Source organism: Gracilinanus agilis, chromosome 6 (assembly GCF_016433145.1).
Source record: "Gracilinanus agilis isolate LMUSP501 chromosome 6, AgileGrace, whole genome shotgun sequence".
Classification (NCBI taxonomy): domain Eukaryota; kingdom Metazoa; phylum Chordata; class Mammalia; order Didelphimorphia; family Didelphidae; genus Gracilinanus; species Gracilinanus agilis.
In genome coordinates this window covers 226,757,205-226,775,995 of record NC_058135.1, presented here as the reverse complement: position 1 = coordinate 226,775,995, position 18,791 = coordinate 226,757,205, and the positions used below count along the sequence as shown (strand labels likewise).

At 47.3% G+C, this 18,791-nt stretch overlaps 1 protein-coding gene across 1 annotated transcript; it reads left to right on the top strand.

The window, feature by feature from the left end:
* Positions 1-208: 208 nt before the first annotated feature.
* On the top strand, positions 209-17,405 carry SEMA4F (ssemaphorin 4F). The gene is made up of 14 exons (XM_044681790.1): positions 209-425; positions 3,622-3,773; positions 4,253-4,312; positions 4,553-4,651; positions 10,430-10,523; positions 10,719-10,838; positions 11,011-11,162; positions 11,611-11,789; positions 12,180-12,327; positions 12,485-12,707; positions 13,766-13,875; positions 14,025-14,185; positions 15,529-15,587; positions 16,780-17,405. Exons 1-14 carry the CDS (start codon positions 209-211, stop codon positions 17,403-17,405), a joined length of 2,400 nt encoding a protein of 799 aa, XP_044537725.1.
* The last annotated feature ends 1,386 nt before the right edge of the window (positions 17,406-18,791 follow it).

Below are 18,791 nucleotides of genomic sequence, written 5' to 3'. Positions count from 1 at the left end.
GGTATCTGCCCCAAGCGCCGCCTGCGGGCCGAGCTCCATCTGGAGACCAGGGCCGAGGTCTAGGGCGCGGGCGGGGCCCAGAGCGGCCGAATAGGGCCGGGCAGACCTGGCGCAGGGTGGAGCCCCGAGGTCCAGGCCGGGAGGCGGTGCTACTGGGCCTGCTGCAGCCACGGCGGGAGGACCCACCTCTGACTAACAGCCGATCAGGATGCGGGTGTCCCCCGGCCGGCCCCGCCCGGGCAGCGGGCAGCCTCCCGCACCTGCCCCTGCCCCTGCTCCCGCCTCTGTCTGGGCCGCGCCCTGCCCGGCGCTGCGGGTTCAGGTGTTGGTTCTGCTGATAAGCTGCGCCTTGGCCAGAGCCTGGAGCGGACCTCCGCTCGGACGCGTGCCGTACTCAGTGCCCAGGACCTCGCTGACAGCTTCGGGTAAGAGCAGGTGCTGCGCCGCCGCCCTACTCTGCCCTCCCCAGCCCAGCCCCTCTATGTTCAACGATACCCTCAATCCCCCGAATCCACCTCAATCCTGTGCCTCCCCATTTTTCCTGAGCGCGCCCGGCCTCTGCCTCTCATTGCTACGTATCAGGGAACTCCCCCTCATCACAACCCTTTGCTCCCGCATATGCTTGCAGCCTTTTCCCCTCTGGAAACCTGGACCTCCCCATCCCTATGCTCCCAAACCCCTTTCTCTTAATCCAGAATCATCCCCAAGCTCGCAACCACTTTCTCCTAAATTACATGGACCTCCACTGTCCCTGTGCTCGCAGCTCTCATTTTCCTAAACTGGGAACTCCCTCGTCCTTATGCACTTAACCATTTTTTTTTCTCCTGAGCTGGGAGCGCCCCCCGTCCCTATACTTACAACCCTTTTCTCTTGAGCAGGGAATTGCCCAGTGTCTATGTTCTCAAACCACATATTTTTTTCATGACAAGGGAACTCCCGGGTCTCTATGCCTCAACCCTTTTCTCCCGGAGCAGGGAACTCCCCTCATCTCAATGTTCCCAATGTTTTCCCTCACTCCCCTTGAGTCGGGAGCTTCCCTGTCTCTAGCTAGCCTTTTCTCTTGAGCAGGAAATTGCTTGCGCCCCATCCCCCATCCCTATGCAGCCCAGAGTTCCCCCATCCTTGTGTCTCCCACATCCCTCTGTTTCTCAGAGAGCAACGTCCCCCAACACCCACCTCTCCCCAATCGTTCCCTCAAACCACATACCCGTTATAGCTGTGCCCCAATCTTTCCGATCCCTGTGTATAAGACCCCACCCCTCCCTCTCCTGAGCCCAGAATCCTCCTCCTCCCATTCATTTCTGTGCCCCAGTATTTTCTTTTTCCTGCATTACTCCCAGAACATCCTTGCTCCTAGGCATGCTGAACTCTTTCCTTATTTATTAAACCTCCTATTCTTGCTCCCATCCATTATGCAGCAGTGTTTTAGTGTTAAGGAAAAAAAAAGGCAAAACCTCTTTTCAGATGTTGGAAAGGACTGAGAGCTGCTAGGCTTATTAATGAACCCTCTTACATAATTCTCAGCAAAATAAGTTTTCCAGCCTTTCGGAGTTCCAAAGATTGATGGGTAAGGGGGTGTTTAGAGTAAGATAAGCTAGTTCCCAGGGGCATCTTTCCTCTGATTTGAGAGGGGGGAGGGAAGGAGGCAATTGCAGAATGGATATGTGCACACAAAACATAGGTGCAGTCTTTACCATTGATGTGTGTGTGTGTGTGTGTGTGTGTGTGTGTGTGTTAGCACTGGGTCAAAGGTAGGATAGGGCTGACCAGGTGGGGCCAGGATTGGGAGCTCTGCTAGGCTGGTGGAATGGAAAGAATGGTGTGTAAGCCAGGGCCTATAATCATAGCATCACTTTGTGTGGGCGGGTTATGCAGGTACTGTGAATTCAGAGAGTGAGAGCTAAGGGAAAAGCTGTAGTTTTAGGGTAAACCAGAAGGAAAAGCCAAGATATTGAACCTGGGGAGGTGGGCCTTGGTCTAGAGGTCCAGATGAAGCAAGAAGTCACAGGCAGGAGCGTAACTCAAATATATAAGGGGAGATCAGTGAGTTTTGGCTATTACATTAAGATGTCAGTGACTGGGGTGGACCAAAGTATAATCAGTGGTGTGGGGGAAGGGATAATCTCCAAGGCCCACTGGGACAAAGTTAAAGGGTTCTCTTCAGTTACATCTATTCAATAAAATGTAATTTCCTGCTATTTGCAGAGTACTAGGGGAAATACTAGTTTAGGTAAAACACGGTCCCTTCCCTCTTGGGACTTAAGAGTTCAGAGGGACAAGGAATGAGCTTATCTGTAATACCTGGTGTTAGCTGATTGGGATTTTGGAGAGCTGCAAAACAGAGAGCTATTCGAGGTCTCAGGAAAGAAGATTGTGTTCAGGGGACAGGATCTAGGAGCTCTTAAGTCTTTTCTTTTTACTTTGGGTTAGATTAATAGCAGTGAACAATACTGGAAGGTTTAATGAGAGAAGGCGTTTAACATGTGTCTTAGTACATTTCTTTAAACTTTGCTTTCCTATGGTGTACCACATTGTTTAGGAGGAGAAATTAGAGGTGCATTGACATGCTTTTATTTTAATAAAGAGCTATAGTTTTTTGGAAAAGCTAGTCAGATTGTGTGCTGAATTCTCTGCCATGATAGCATACGTACTCCTCAGGCAGTTAACAATCATTGAACAGATGTATTAATTAAATCTATATATTCATTAAGTACCTACTGTTTCCAGGTTATCATAGTTCATTCAAGCCTCTGTAATAGGAGACATACTGCACACAGCATTACATGACAGGTACGCCAGAGAAGCAAAATCAAAACGCTCTGTGAGTTCTGAAGGGAATTATATCATTGCCAACAGAAGGGATCAGAGAATGCTTTGTGACAGAGGTGATGTTTGAGTTGGGCTTTGAAGGCTGAGTCGGAATTCAAAGGAAAAGGAGGAGAAGGGAAGGGAACAAATTTATTAAAGGCCCAGGGTGCGCCAGGCCCTTACACATAATATCTCAACAGGTGAACAGTGCAGGGAATTCCAGTCATAAGGAACAGTGTGAGAAAGGGCCAGGTGTGTTTCAGGGACAGAGTTGTTTGCTTAGCGCTTACAATATAGTATATTGTACATGGGGTATAGAGTATCCTGGGATTAGGCTGAAGAGGCAGGTTGGCAATAGATTGTGGAGGGTCTTGAATTCGAGGCAGAAGAGTTTGAACTATATACTTGGTAGGAAATAGGAAAACATGGAAGATTTTTGAGAAAAGGCCAGGTCTATATGCATAATGAAGATTATTAGTGTAAAAGATGGATTGGAGGTAGAAAAGAGTGAAGGTGCAAAAACATCTTTGAAGCTATTGTAATAGTAAATGGTAGACCAGGGGTGATGTGGATTGAAAGCCAAGCCTAGAAATGGGAAGTCCTGAATTCAAATTTGACCTCAGATACTTCCTAACTGTGTGACCCTAGGCATGCCACTTAATCCCCATTGCCTAGCCCTGACCACCCTTTAGCCAGTACACAGTATTGATTCTAAGACAGAAGGTAAGGGTTTTTATTTTTAAAAACAAATGCTGGCCTTGCCAGATGACTGAAGATGTCTTCCCTATTTTCTAATTTCTCTTTCTTCCATAGAGGCTGACCCTTTCCTCACTCGGTTCTCCGCTCCTCAGACTCAAAATTACTCTATCCTCCTTGTGAATCCTGTTTCCAACACGCTTTATGTTGGTGCCCGGGATGCCATTTTTGCTCTTCCCCTGCCTCTCACAGAGGGGCGAGCCCAGAGGGTAAGAGATGAGCATGAGAGAGAACCCAACCCTCAGGACATGTAATAACTCTATCATGTAGAGTTATGTAGTGGGACTTCCTGCTAGTCAAAGGGATCACAGTGGAGGGAGGGGTCACTATAAGAGGGAGATACATGCTGACCAACAGGCATTGAACAAGGATGACTGGGCTGAGAGGAGGCCTTGGCCAACTGGGAGAATAAGGGTGATTAGGGAATGAAAGCTATAGGTTTCCCAGAGGAGGCTGCTAAGGACATGCATGCTAACTTAGAGGGAGATCCCTAGGACCCTGGAGAGTTACCGTGGTTACCAGGAGGCCATGGAAATCATAGCACCTTGCCCCTTTGTGGGGCTCTGAAAAGCCCAAGCTTCAAGACATTTTGCCTATCTCTTATCCTCTGATTCTGGTCCCTATGGGCTATGTAGAGGGATATTAGAAAGGCTAGGGAAGAGAGTGGTCACTCCTAAATCTTCCTTAGATTGACTGGCCAGTGCCTGAGACTCACAGACAGATCTGCAAAAAGAAAGGCAAGAAGGAGGTGAGTATAAACTGAACCCCCAACCCTAAACCTTGGCCTGACCGTACTTCACTCTTCCACAATGGACATAGTACCCCTGGACTCAGTTTTTGTCCAACAACGCTTAACACTGATCCCTGGGTATCTCTTTCCATCACTCACCCTCTCTATCTCTCACCATTACTGACTCTATTTGAGATGCTCCCAGTTGACTCTGACATCTCTGATCTCTTGTCTTTGTTTGACACATTTGATCCCCAGGCTGACTGTCATAATTACATTCGAATTCTTGCCATGGCCAACGCCACTCATCTTCTCACGTGCGGCACCTTTGCCTTCGACCCACAGTGCGGGATCATCGTGAGTGACTGGATAATTGAGGAATATGTGGAAGGGAGGGATGCATGGGAAGGGGGTGGTGATGTAACTAGAATATAGAGTCATTGTGAATAGTACCTGGGAGAAGTGTGGGAGAAGACATAGGAACAACAAGTACTGGAACCAGAGTCACAGAGGTTAGATTTACTGGGTATATAGAGTTAGCAAAAGGACAGGTCTATGAAGGCCAGTGACTTAGGCTTCATATCACCATTTATGACTGTATCCATTTCTCACACCCATGTACCAAGTCTTGCTCCCATCTTCATTTACTCCTATAGTCTGTGTCTAAACCATTGCCTCCATGGCCCCTGCTCATACCTCTTTTAAGTGGTCCAGTGGAGTCAATCTAAAAACTTAGAGAGCTTAACTGATTTTACCTGGACAAGTATATTTCTAAACTTGTGTTTAAACTTTATATCTAAGGCTAGACATACACCTAAAATAAAATAGATAGTATATATCTAAATCCATACTTGAACCCCGGTTTCTTCTTTCCAAGGAGGAATGTTTTTTCCATTATCCCAGGCTTCCTGTACTTAGGTAAAAGAAGACAAAGAAATCAGGATCTTAGCCTCTTAGTACTGGAAGGCACCTTGGAAACCAGTTAGACTAGTGCCTGAGCATTTCCTATCTCCAACATCCCATTCCACTTTTAGACAGATTTCCTTCTGGGAAGATTTCCCTTGAAATGAGCCCAAATCTGGTGTTGTATCTTCTACCACCAGTCTTGCTCCTTGTTCTGTTTCCTGGGTTCGGACAGAACCAATGTAATCCCTGAAGGAGAAAGACTGGTCACCTTGAGTGACCATAGTACATGGGAAGAAGAAAAGCTCTCTTGAGGAAGGGGTTTCTTAATGTGTATTAGTTCAGCAAAGATAATGGGAAGTCTTGGCCTTAGATGGTTGGGGGTTGGCCATTCCTCCAGGCCTGGGAAGATAGTCAGGCTATTCCCAGTAGCATCTTGACTTGTCCATCTTTCCAGGGGCCATTCTTCCTCTTTCTCTACATTAGAAATTCCTACACTTTCACTTATCTTCATGGAATCTGGGTGAGTAGAGCTGCCTGAAAGGACCACTCAGATTAAAAAACACTGTGGCTTCCTGTTCCCATTACTTAGTCATCCATTTTCAACCTCCTTGCTTCTTTTATCACTCTCAGACTTTGCTCCCCACTTCTAGGCCACTTCCTGGTGTATTCAGGGTTATAACTCCTTTGTTCTTAGAAATAGGCAGGTCCTTGGAGGCCCTCCTTGGCTGGCTGCAAAGATAGATCTGTTGTTGTCTTCCCTCACAATCCGCAGGGCCTGAGCTCCAGCTAGTTCAGGCCATGTGATTTAGATCTAGAAGGGAACTTAGATTTCTTTTGATTTTCTGCAGGGGGAAATGCAACAGAAAGAAGGGAGTTGCCCAAGATGTTAAGTTGTCATTTAGTCATTTTTCAGTCATGTCCAATTTGATGTTAAGTGACAGAGACTAAATCTGAGCCAAGTACAGTGTTCTTTCATTTGACTTGATATCTTTGGGATGGAAAAAAGAATAGTAATGTAAATGCATGCCTGTAGACAAACATACATACTCATCCACTTATATACATATACAAATATAATTCCATTTTCATGGGTCTTAATTTCTGGCTTTAGACTGGGCTTGGAGACCCGAGACCCAAGTCTGAATCCTAGCTCTGACTGGGCTTTACCCCAATTAGCTGTGTGATGTTAGGCAAGTCACTATCCTTTTCTGAGCTTCTGTCTCATTATGGTAAAATGGTGTTAACACTTGTGCAGTGCCAACCATAGGACTGTTGGGAAGAAAGAACCTCCTTCTGGCTGGAAGGTTCTTCTCCTTCCCATGCCTGATTAGGGCTTGTATCTTTGAAAACACCAGATCTCCTTGTCTAGCAAGCAGCTCCAGCTTGATCAGGTGCTATGGGTTGGCACTGTCCTCCCAGCAGCCCACTAGTCACTCCCCTGTCCCCTGGTATTCCCAGTTTCCTTTTCCTGTGGTACTTTGCTGCTATAGTGTTGTATGGAGTCCCAGGCATGTCGAAGTGAGCTGGCATCCCACCATTGCCATTGGTAATTGAAGAGTCGTTTCTCAGTGCTTACTCTCCTAGGTTGACTTCAGGGCCTGGGAAAGTCCATAGGTCACTCCCATTGTCCGGCCCACTCTGGGGGCTCCTTTCATTAGCTGCCACCTAGCTGCATTTTCGTGGAGAGGTTTGTGACCCTGTGGCTAGAGACTGAAAGGGAGGGTGCCTTAAGAGGCATGGGAAGTTCTTAAAAGTGGAATTTTCATGATAGCATGACAAATGTTCAAGAGGAGGGAGATGATGGGGTGGCATCTAAAAAGGCGAAAGTGATTGCACAGGCAACTCTTAGATGAGCCTGGCTATGAAAAGGACATGTACATGCTTACATATAGACACACATACATACATACAGGCACATATGATGACTGTAGGGACACATAACCAAAGAAGTTGAAGAGGAAAACTCCCCAGCTCTGGTAAAATACTGAGGAAGCTTAAATACTAGAATGAGCTGAAGCTTCTAAAGTTTTACATATGGGATTAAAAAAAACCACAACCAACCATATAAGGACAAAGCAGAGGAAGTGTGGCTAGATAGCAGTTCATATGAACAAGATGCTGGGCTTTGAATAGCCACTAAACTCAATGTGAGTCAGCACAGAGAGATAATGATAGGGCCTGACCAAGACCAAGGAACATTAGATTCTCTGGAATATTCTAGATGCCATGTTTTAGGACCCTGACAAACTGGGCTTTACCCTAAGAAGGGTGGATAGCATGGGAAGGAGAATGGAAGGTAGTTGAAGGAAGTAGAATGACCTAACCTAGAGAAGACTTGGGGTAGGGACAGTGGGATTCCATTTTTAAATATCTGGAAGGTTATGATGCAGATGATGGGTTAGACTTGTTTTGTTTGACCACAAAGGGTGGAAGTAGGAGCAAAAGAGGATGGAATTATAAGGAGACAAATTTCAGTTTGGCATTAGGAAAAAATCCTAACTGGAGTTGTCCTCATGTAGAACAGGTTATCTGATGAGACGGTGAGTTCCCATTTTCTGGATATTTCCACCTGTCTCCTATGAGATAAATTTGGCAATCTTGGAGAGGAGGTACATGCTACCAGTAAGGGTTGGCCCAGCTGCCCTGTAACGTTGCTTCTCATGATGTCAAGGCATTCCAGGAAAAAGTTTGCATATGGAAAGAGGAGAATGTGTCTGGAGAACTATAAGATCCCCAGAATGGCTGAGCATACAGTATAGGTGTGTTGGAGACTAGTTGGGGCAGCTAGGTAGAACAGAGGATTAGAGTGTCAAGCCTAGAGTCAGGAAGATTCATTTTCTTGAGTTCAAATGTGGCCTCAGATATTTACTAGCTATGTGACCCTGAGCAAGTCACTTAACCCTGTTTGCCTCTGTTCCTCATCTGAACAATGAGCTGCAGAAGGAATTGGCAAACTTCTCTAGTATCTCTGCCAAGAGGACCTCGAATGGACTTACAAAGAGTCAGACATGTCTGGCATGACATGACAACATTAACAACAACAAAACAAGATAGGGACTAGTGGGAGATGATCCTGGAAAGGTAGACTGGGGCTGGACTAGGAAGTCAAGACTTCAGTGTCAGCTTAATGCTTTTTTTCTGAGCAGGGAAGAATAGTGATGTAGGAATAATAATGCATTTCTAGAACATTAAAGGTGTACTCACAACCAGCCCATGAAATAGTTGGTAGATTTACAAATGAGAAAATTGAGAGAGAGAAAATAACCTGCTCTCAGGGTCAAACATCTAGTAAGCATCAGAGACAGGATTAGAACTCGAATTTTCATTTAGTAGAGGGCAGAATTGGAGGGGGAAGAGCCTGTTCTATTAGGAAGACTTGTTAGGAGACTTTCAATAGTTCCAGTATAAGGTGGCTATAACTAAGGGACTGGACAAAGGACAGGGGAGTTGGACTAAGGTGATAGTCATAAGAGCAGAAGAAAAGGCATGGATATCTGACCCCCAACCCCAAAGGATTATATTATCTCATTCCCACTCATTGTTCAATGGAAGCTGGACATCGCAAATTCTTGCTCCTGTTCTTTTTTCTGTCCCAAAATAAGTCCACTAATGTCCCTGCATGATTATAGGATCATAGATTTAGAGCTACAAAAGGATTTTGGAGACTAGAGACCAATTCTCTTATTTTACAGATGAAGAAACTGAGGCAGGCAGTGATTCAGAGACTTGTCCAGGGTCACACAGCCAATAAATGTACAAGGTAGGATTTGAATCCTGGGCTATCCAGACTCCAAGTTCAATGCCCCCTCTACTATACTACTTTTCTTCAGTGTTCCTGAGGACTTTACAGATAGAACCAAAATAACAAGCCAAGAGTGGGGTGAATTTCTTATAATTTAATTTAATTATACAGACATTGGTTAAGTATCAGTCCTTTGTATTAAGGGTCCAGAGATTGGGGCAGGGAAGTCACTACCCTCAAAGAACTTCAGGTTGAGGGTGCAAAGAGAGATTCACACAAGATGTCTCAGTATGATTTAAGGAAGAAGAGATTGATTTCCATTTGAGGGGAGGCAGGTTTCAGGGAAAACTTCCTGAAAGAAAGATGGCCCTTGAAGAGGAGAAGGATTCAAACCAGGAGAGATGAGGGAGTCCATCACAGGCATGGAGGATAGACTGTACTAATATTGAGAGGTAGGAGAAGGCAGGATGATATTGAGGAACAGCATGGAATTCCGTTTGGCAAAGGAGAGAGAAGTGTGAAATTTCTGGGAAGGTAAATGAACCAGTTTGTGAAAAGCCTCGAATACCAGGTCAAGGAGTTTGTATTTTATCATATATACAATGGAGAATCACTGGAAGTTTGTGAGCATGGTCAGAGCTATTGGTTAGGAAGATGTTTTTCAAAAGGGGTCCCTGGAATATGTTGGACTGTCAGTAAATTGGTCTTGTCTTGTCCTTCACAGATCAGCCCAACCTCTACCTCTCTTTCTTGGTTCCTGAGATTGCTGTGTCCTCCAGTCCCCCAGCTGCACATTTGCTAGCCTTGGGATTGAAGCTCTTGGTCTTGGTCTCTCATCCCTTGTCTATCCATCTTAGGTTTCCTCCCTTTGTACAGAAAACCCATGGGGAAGAAGAAGGCTCATGTAGGGCTCAATGGAAGGGCTTAATGCAGGGTCATGAGGGTGTTCAGAAGAGAGCCCCAGAATTCATGTCTGCCTCTCTGTAGCCTTCTCTTTTATACTTGAGTAGGACCTTCTAATAGACATAATGGGCAGGTCAAGGATAGAGGAAACACTCAGGGATGGGAAAAACGGAAGGAATTAGGGACACAGGGACAAAAGGTGGTGTGGGGATGTGGGAAAATGATGTCTTCCAACACCTGAGTCCTCCCTATGACCCCATTTGACGTTGGCACTGATTTTTCCTATAATCGTTTCTCCTGTACTGACCTCCCTTTCCTAGTGACCCTTGCCCTCAATGACAGATGCTTTGTCATCCCCAGTTGACCTTTTCCCTGTGACCTTTATACTGACTCCCTTCCCTTTGACACCCCCCCCCCCCACTGACCTTTCGTTGTGACCTCCCCGAATAACCTAACATTGACCAGCTCTGTGACTGATGCCTTGACTGGACATTGACCTGATTTCTCAGAGCCCTGTGCTGACTTCCTGTGTTGGCTTACACACTGATTCCAATGTGATCTTGTTACTGCTCTCTGGGCCATAGGATGTATCCAGTTTCCATCAGGTTGAAAGGCTAGAAAGTGGCCGAGGGAAATGTCCTTTTGAGCCAACCCAGCGGTCGGCTGCTGTAATGTCTGGTGAGTGGAGGGAATGGGCAGAGGGCTCTAAGAAGTTTATTTGTTCCTCCCACCCTTCTTTTGAAGAAATATCTATCCTCTATTGCTCTTGTTAACGTGTCTCTGTCCCTAATCACTCTTCATACAAAATCTTGGTCCCCAAACTATCTCCCCAGGGCATCTTTGTTTCCAACCTCCTCATTTGTCTTTCTTTAGGGGGTGTCCTATATGCTGCCAGCATGAATAATTTTCTGGGGACAGAGCCAATTATCTCTCGGGCCATTGGCCCGACTGAGGAGCGGATTCGAACAGAGGTCACACCAGCTTGGCTAAATGGTAGGAAGACAGTAGATGGGAATCCTGGGGAGCCTTGTGGTAGAAGAAAAGGGGAGAATCTTTGAGTTTGGAGAAGGAGGGCCCTCTAGAAAGGGAAACTGAGGGGAACCAAAAGTGGTGAAGGGTTCTGGTCTGTCCTGGCACAGTATCTTAAAGCCTCTTATCTCCCTAGCTCCAAAGTTTGTGGCAGCTGTATCTCTGAGCCCAACTGACTTGGGGGAGGAGGATGGAGACACTGAAATTTATTTCTTCTTCACGGAGACAGCTCGAGATTCTGATATGTACCAACCAATTAAGGTCCCACGTGTGGCTCGTGTGTGTGCGGTGAGGCTTCTGTTCCATCCCATCTGCTCTGTCCTACTTCTTCTGCATTTCTGCCAACTCTCTCTAGGTCTTCATTGCACTTTGCCCCTGTCTTTGTCTATCCTGGGAGTCTGTGGGGGCATTTTCATTCTTCCCCCATAATTATTCCTGATGACCTTGCCCTGGTCCCTGTCATTATTGCTTCCTCATCATGAAGTTATCATGTCCCCTTTATCTATTTTCGGTGTCCCAGTCTGGAAAGTGAGGAGTCTGGGTATCGGTGTTGGATAGCAAACTTCCCCATATATAGAGACCCCATTTGTCTCCTCATCTTTGTGGCTCAACAGCTATTTGTCACCCCATCTACCTGTCTCTCTCGGTATCTTTGCCTTTGTCTTGAGATGAATGAATCTGGTGGATATCAGATCCCAATACTATGGTCTCCAAATAATGATTTCTGTGCCCTCAGGGAGACCTTGGGGGACTGAAGACCCTCCAGCGGAGGTGGACAACATTTCTGAAGGCTGAGCTGCTGTGTCCAGGGCCAACACATGGCCGAACTTCCAGCATCCTGAAGGATATGACCACCCTACAACTGAAGCCTGGCACAGGAGTCCCCCTCTTCTATGGGATCTTCTCCTCCCAGTGGTGAGGAGGGAGGTACTGAGGGGGAAAAGAGCAGGGTATCATGGAAGGAATCCTGGATTTGGAATTGAAGGACCTGGGCTTTATTCCTAATTTTGCTATTTACTGCACGTGCCTTTGGGCAAGTTGATTAACCCTTCTTGGCCTCAGTTTCCTCATCTATAAAATGAGAATGTGAAACTAAAATGATCTCTAAGAACTCTTCTAGATCTAAGGATATTTTTGTGGAAAGATAACTTGGTGCCTTCCTGTCTCTGGTGCTTTTGTTTCAGGTTTTTTCCTCCAGGGAGGAAAATACCATCCAATTCTCCTGCCCCAACTCTGTTACCCCAGAGACTGGCCATTCCCATTCAGCATCCTAACCTCAGGCTTTCCTGTCCTTTTATTCCCCAGGGATGGGGTTTCCATTTCTGCCATCTGTGCCTTCCACCCCCGTGACATCCAGTCATCAATGAGTGGCCCATTTAGGGAGTTCAAGCATGACTGCAATAGAGGAATGCCTGTGATGGACAGTGAAGTCCCCCAGCCCAGGCCTGGAATGGTGAGTCTAGAAGGAGGGGGATGGAGCAGGAATTTCCCCAGGCATGAGAGCAAGAATTGGTCCCAAGAAATTCCCTCAACCCTCTATTCACTCCTAGTATTTATCCTCTTCTAGCTCTTCCTCATACTTCTTCTCTTTCTCTCCCTATACCCCTCAGTGTATCACCAACCAAATGAAGCTACTAGGCTTCGGCTCATCCCTTTCCCTACCCGATCGAGTTCTTACCTTTGTACGGGACCACCCTCTTATGGACCAGCCTGTTTCTCCTGCTGATGGCCATCCCCTGCTGATTGCCTCCAACACAATCTATCACCGGGTTGCAGCCCACAGAGTGACAAGCTTGCTGGGAGAAGAGTATGATGTACTCTACCTGGGGACAGGTGAATCCTGGAATGCTAGAATCTCAGGCTTGGAAGGGACCTCAGAGCGCATCTAGTCTCTCCCCTACTTGAGGAGAAATCCCCTTTATGACAGCTCTGAGAAGAGGCCATTCATCTTCTGTTTGAATATCTCTGGTAACAGGCAACTCGGTGTCTCATGAAAGAGTCACTATGAGCTAGCTCTAGTCATTGGAAGGCTTGTCCTTAAGATGAGCTGAAATCTGCCTCTGCAGCCCCTCTTCCCACTCTCTGCCCTGATGGGTTATAGCTTTATATCTTGTAGTCAGCAATCATTTATTGAGCTTGTTCCATGTGGCCAGTGCTGGAACCACAAAGACAAAAACAACAGTCCCTGACCTCGAGGAGCTTGTATTCTGTGGGAGGAAACCACGTGTACACATATAATGCAGCATACATACAGAGTAAATACAAGGTCGGCTCAGTGGGGAGGGTCAACAACTGGGGGAGCCCAAAAAACCTCATGTGGGCCTTATGGGAAGCCAGAATGGAGGCCAATCGGCCCACGCAAAGGCACCGCTGAGATGGATGGAGTGGCTTGGGTGAGGGACCTGGGTAGATCAGACCGATTCTAGGCATCACATGCCTAGAAAGGTCAGCTGGAGGCAGATTGGGATGAGCTTCAAATGCCAAACAGATGACCTTGTATTTGAGCCTAGAGGCAATAGGGAGCCCCTGGAGCTTCTTGAGCAAGTAGAGCGATAGAATGAGTGACACGGTCAGACCCAAGTTTTATGAATATCAGTTTGGCAAATGTATGGAGGATGGATTGGAACAGAGAGACAGATCAGGGAGGTCATTGCAGGAGCACAAGCCTAGTCACACTTCTGCAGGGCAGTCGTGGCCATTGGCGGGATGACGGAGAGGGCACACTAGTCTGGAAGGGCACACGGTCACTTGTGTCATGGGAATGCCCACATGTGTGCCTGGTCTCGCACACAATGCCACGTTCGCACACACTCAACACCGCACAGTGCCACAGAGGCAATTGCACACATACGATGCACCTAGTGGTGTTCTAGCCCCCGCCTGTTCCCCAGGGGACGGACACCTGCACCGGGCAGTGCGGATCGGCTCCCAGCTCAGCATCCTGGAAGACCTGACCTTATTCCTGGAGCCTCAACCAGTGGAAACTCTCCAGCTGCATGACGTGAGTTACCGGGAGTGCTTGGCGGGATGGAGGGGAATGGGTACCACACGTGAGCCCAGGGGAGGATGCCTGATGGCCACGACAGAGGAGGGATCTTGGCTCATTACTAATTAGCACTGGACCATTTCCCACTTTTCCTGCTATTTCAGGGTTGGCTCCTGATCGGCTCTGGCTCTGAGGTGACACAGATAAACATAACAGACTGTGGCCGTCTCCGGAGCTGCAAAGAGTGCATCCTGGCTCGAGACCCAGCCTGTGCTTGGAGCTCCCGGCTCAAGGCTTGTGTTACCCACATTGGGGCAGGCGAGGGGTGAGCGTGACCTGAATTCTGAGCTTTTCTATCCTGTCAGCATGTCTCTATCCGTCACCTCTGCCCTTCCAGTGTGATGTCTCTTTTCTCTACCCCGTCTGTCAGCCAAGCTCTCCGTCTCACATCTCTTCTCTATTGGTTAGTCTGTCTGTCTGTTGTCTCTGCTCCACTAGTCTGTGTGTCTGTCATCCCCTCCCCACAGGTGTACTTTCCATATTAGATTTAAGCTTTTTCCTAGGCAAGGCCTGGGCTTGTTTACCTTCTACCTAACAGTGATTTTTGCATGGATGTTCTAGGAGAGCAAGTGATTGTGTATGTGTGCCTGTTGTGATTTTAGCTATTGAGGAGTGTGGGGGAAATTAGAGTGCCCATGGGGATATCTCAAAGGGTGATTTGGGGGTATGAAAGGAAGAGAGGGAATGATTGAGTAATGAGGGATCTGTATGGGGAGAAGATTAGTGGATGATAGAGGAATTATTAAGGGTAATAAAGGGAGTAATAGGAATATAAGAAATAGCAATTATGGGTTAAGAGTGATAGATTAACAATGACGCATGGAAAACCCAGTGGAACTGCTTATTGGCTATGGAGGGGGGGTGGAAGGAGGGAAGGGAAAGAAAATGAATCATGTAACCGTGGAAAAATAGTCTAAATCAATTAATTAAAAACAATTTTTCAAATAAAAAAAAAGAGTGATAGATTAAGGGGGCAGCTAGGTGGCTCAGTGGATTGAGAGCCAGGCCTAGAGATGGGAAGTCCTGGGTTAAAATCTGGCTCCAAACACTTACTAGCTGTGTGACCCTGGACAAGTCACAACCCCCATTGTCTAGCCTTTACTGTTCTTCTGCCTTGGAACTAACACATAGTACTGATTCTAAGACTGAAGGTCAGGGTTTTTAAAAAAAGTGATAGATTATTGAGAAATGATGATGGAGAAGGCCCGGGGTGATGTAAGGGGTGGTAGTGATATAATTCTGAGGGTTGCAGTGGTGGGGGGGAAATAATGGGGAATGGTCAAGGGCATATTGAGTGATGGAGTTTTGAGAGGTGTTAAGGGGTTGATGATAAGATGGTTTAATGAAATATTGATGAGTAATGATGGAAGAAAAATGAGGAATGGTGGTGGAGTAACAGGGACGATAGCAGAATATTGGGGGCTAATGATAGTATGATAGGGAAGTGCTGGGAAGTAATGATAGGGAGTAATGATAAGGGGGGTGGGGAAATTGTTGGGAGTTTTCAGGGCTGATGGTATAGTAGGAATGATGAAGAAATATGATGGGAATAAAGAGAGGGGGTCCATGTGTTTTTGTTTTTTTAACTGAGCTTCCTCCTGATTCTAGGCTGCTCCAAGACATTGAGTTGGGAAATGCATCCTCTCTTTGTCCCAAGGAGACTGGAGGTATGTGTGTCTGAAGAGCAGAAGGAAAAGGAGGAGGGCATAGAAGCCTTGGTTTTGGATCCTTTTGAAGGATCTATTAAATGTTAGTGCCACCCATAGATTCATCATACCTATGGAGATGACTCTCCTTAGAAATCCCCTCATTTGCCTCCCTTTGTTTTGTCCCTTGATCTTATTGGCTGCCCTGATCTTTCTCCAGCCCAGCTGGAGAAATTTCTCAGTTCAATTCAACAAACACTTTTTAAAGCTGTGTTTAGCACTGAAGCCTACAAAAATAGCTATTATTGGACATAAACTCTGATGTGAAATATCCTACAAAAGGGAGAAAGACAAATACCCAAATAACTTTGATACAAGGGAGAGTGGGATTGATGCTAGGAGAGGTCCAAGCAAAGGGATATGAGATTCTCACTGAATATGGGAGAAGGGGGACAGGGAAAACTTTCTGGAGGAAGTGACACCTGACTTTGGGCTTAAATGAGAAGGGAACCTTAACAGAGTTTCTGTAGGGGTTAAAAGAGTCCAGTGAAGATTTGGGGACAATACCAAGAAAAGAATGGGGTCAGGGGAAAGATCTATGACTAGGGGATGGAGAGCAGTCCAATTTAGCTGGAAGATAAAATATAGGGAAGGCAATAATTTGAGAGAAGACTGGGTAGATAGGTCAAATCCAGATTCTGGAGAGTCTCAAAAGTTAGTTCATACATTATTTGGTAGGTGGTAGAAAGACTTTGAAAGTAGAGATAATTGATGTGTCTTAAGAAGATTACTTGGAAAATAGGGAAAGCACTTAGGAGACTGTTATAATGCTCCAGATGAGATGTGGAGAAGTATGAGTGGAGAGGAGACTGATATGAGAGAGATCATGGAAGTAGAATCAGTAGAACTTAATGACTGATGTTGGAGGGCAGGGGTGAAGGAGGGGGAAAACTCAGATAATTGAGGTTTGAGTCCTGGTGCCTTGAAAGATGGTGGCACTACCTACTGAAATGGGGAAGTTGTGAATGAAGGATTAGTTTAGGGAGGATGATGAGTTCAGTTTTGAATGTATATTGAGCCACTATAACATTCAGGGAGGATGTGTCCCAAAGACAGTTGGAAACAATGGGGTTAAAACTCTAGGAAGATGTTTGTGTATTAGTTATGGATTTAGCACCTAATAGGCCCCATCTTTTCCCATGTCTCTCTTCAGCATTTCCTCTCATTCTTGAGGTTCCTGTGGTCCCAGCTGCACACGTGGTCTTGCCATGTTCCCCACGATCAGCCTGGGCAACCTGTGTGTGGCACCGGCCAGGGGGCCTCATTGAAGATGCAGTGATTCCTCGGCTGGATGGACTGGAAGTGTTGGTGACACAGGGAGCCCTGGGAACCTATGCCTGTGAATGCCAGGAGGGGGGGATGACTCAAGTAGTGGCTACTTATCACTTGTTCTGGGGGGAACCCCAGGGCCGTGGCCGAATCGTGGGCTCTGGGCTAGCTGGCTTTATCCTGGGTGCAGTGGCTTCTACTCTGATCCTGCTCCTGCTTGGCAGGCAACGTCAGCGCCAACGCCAGCAGGAGCTCTTGGCAAGAAACAAGGTGGGGTTGGACTTGGGGGCCCCTCCATCTGGAACCACGAGTTGCAGCCACGACCCCCCCTCCCCATCACCTTCCCCAGAGGATGAGAGGCTTCCACTGGCCTTGGCTCTGGCCAAAAGGGGCAGTAATCTCAACGGCTTTCCCCCATCCTTCTTACGGGACTCCCACCAGGGCCCAAATCAAGCTCACATTCTGCTGACCACAGCACCACTGGCCACATGCGATGAGACTTCCATCTAAAGGTGTGCTGAGTGACTACCTGGCTTGAGACTGTTGGGGCCTGGCTTGGGTGGCTGCCGGGCTAAGTCATCAAGTTACTTGGGACCCAAGTAACCATGGAGCCCGAGTGACCACTGGGGACTGAATAACCCCTAGTCACAGCTGCCTGCTGGGGTCACTCCAGCATGGAATAGTGGAAGGAGCACTGAATGGAGTTGGAAAACTTGGTTTGTCTCAACTCTGCTACACCCTCCTTGGATGATCTGGGACAAGCTATTTCCTCTTTCTAGGCTTTCTTCCTCTTTGGTGGTGGGGGAGGGTAGACCCGCTGGTTTTTAATGTTTCTTCCAGCTCTGATATTCAGTGAGTCTGATCCTATGATCCCCAGTGACTGCTGAAATGGAGAAGAAGCCTTCGGGTGTCTAGAGCTTCCCCAAAAGCATCCATCAAGGGAGGGTATGAATGTACTGAAATGACTTTGTCCCCCCCATCAGATCCCCGATCCTTGGGGTCTGCAGGTTTTTGTCTTTCCTAGGAGGGGGATGGTGGACATGGGAGCTCTCTGTGACCTCAATCGCCTGGGCTTTATGTAAACCACTGATCAGGGCCCTGAGTTCAGGCACCAGGAAGAAGGAGCTGTCCCTGAGCAGTGTGAGTAAAATGCTCCTAGCCCAGGGAGCTCGCTGCCTCCCAGGAGGCTGAGACGTGAGGACTCAGAGAGTCTGGTCCCTGGTATGCCCCCCGGACCTCCCATACGTGTTTGAGAATGCATGGAAGAGCCTGGCTGTGTGTGTCTGCCTGGCCTACGTGGATGTATGTGTTCGTGTGCTTTGGTGCTAAGGAGATGTGTGCACCCTCTGGGCTCTGCCCCCTCCCTACTATGCATAGTACCTCTGGGCTGATTTCCCAGCCTCCCATGCTGGGGAAGCTAGTGGCTGGCAGCTGTTTGGGGGGTGGGGTGGGCCTCCCTCCTTTGTGTCTGCTTAGTTTCTCGTTTTTATAAACCTCCTTGTGTGTATGACTGTGGTGACCTGCTGGCCCCTGGAGGGGAAGGGGATGGGGTGGGAATGTGGGTGACTATGATTGAAGGGGAAACAGGGAATCAGGGTGGGGGTAGGGGAGTAAGGAGCAAACGCAAGCATGGGAAGGGAAAGAAAAGGGCTGGGGAGGCTGGGGCAGTGCTAGAAAGAGGGCCAGATCCTGAGTCAGAGGATTCCGATCCCATCTCTGGGCAAGCCAAGGCTGCTATTTCTGCCCCAGTTGTTCCATCTGTAAAATGAGGGTGTTGGATTTAATGACTTCTAAGGTAACTTCCAGTTCTATGGTATGGAGGGAGGGGATAAGAGGAGCGAATTGGGAGTCTGGGGTGGGGGAAGAATAAGAGGGAGGGAAGATAGGAACAGGGTA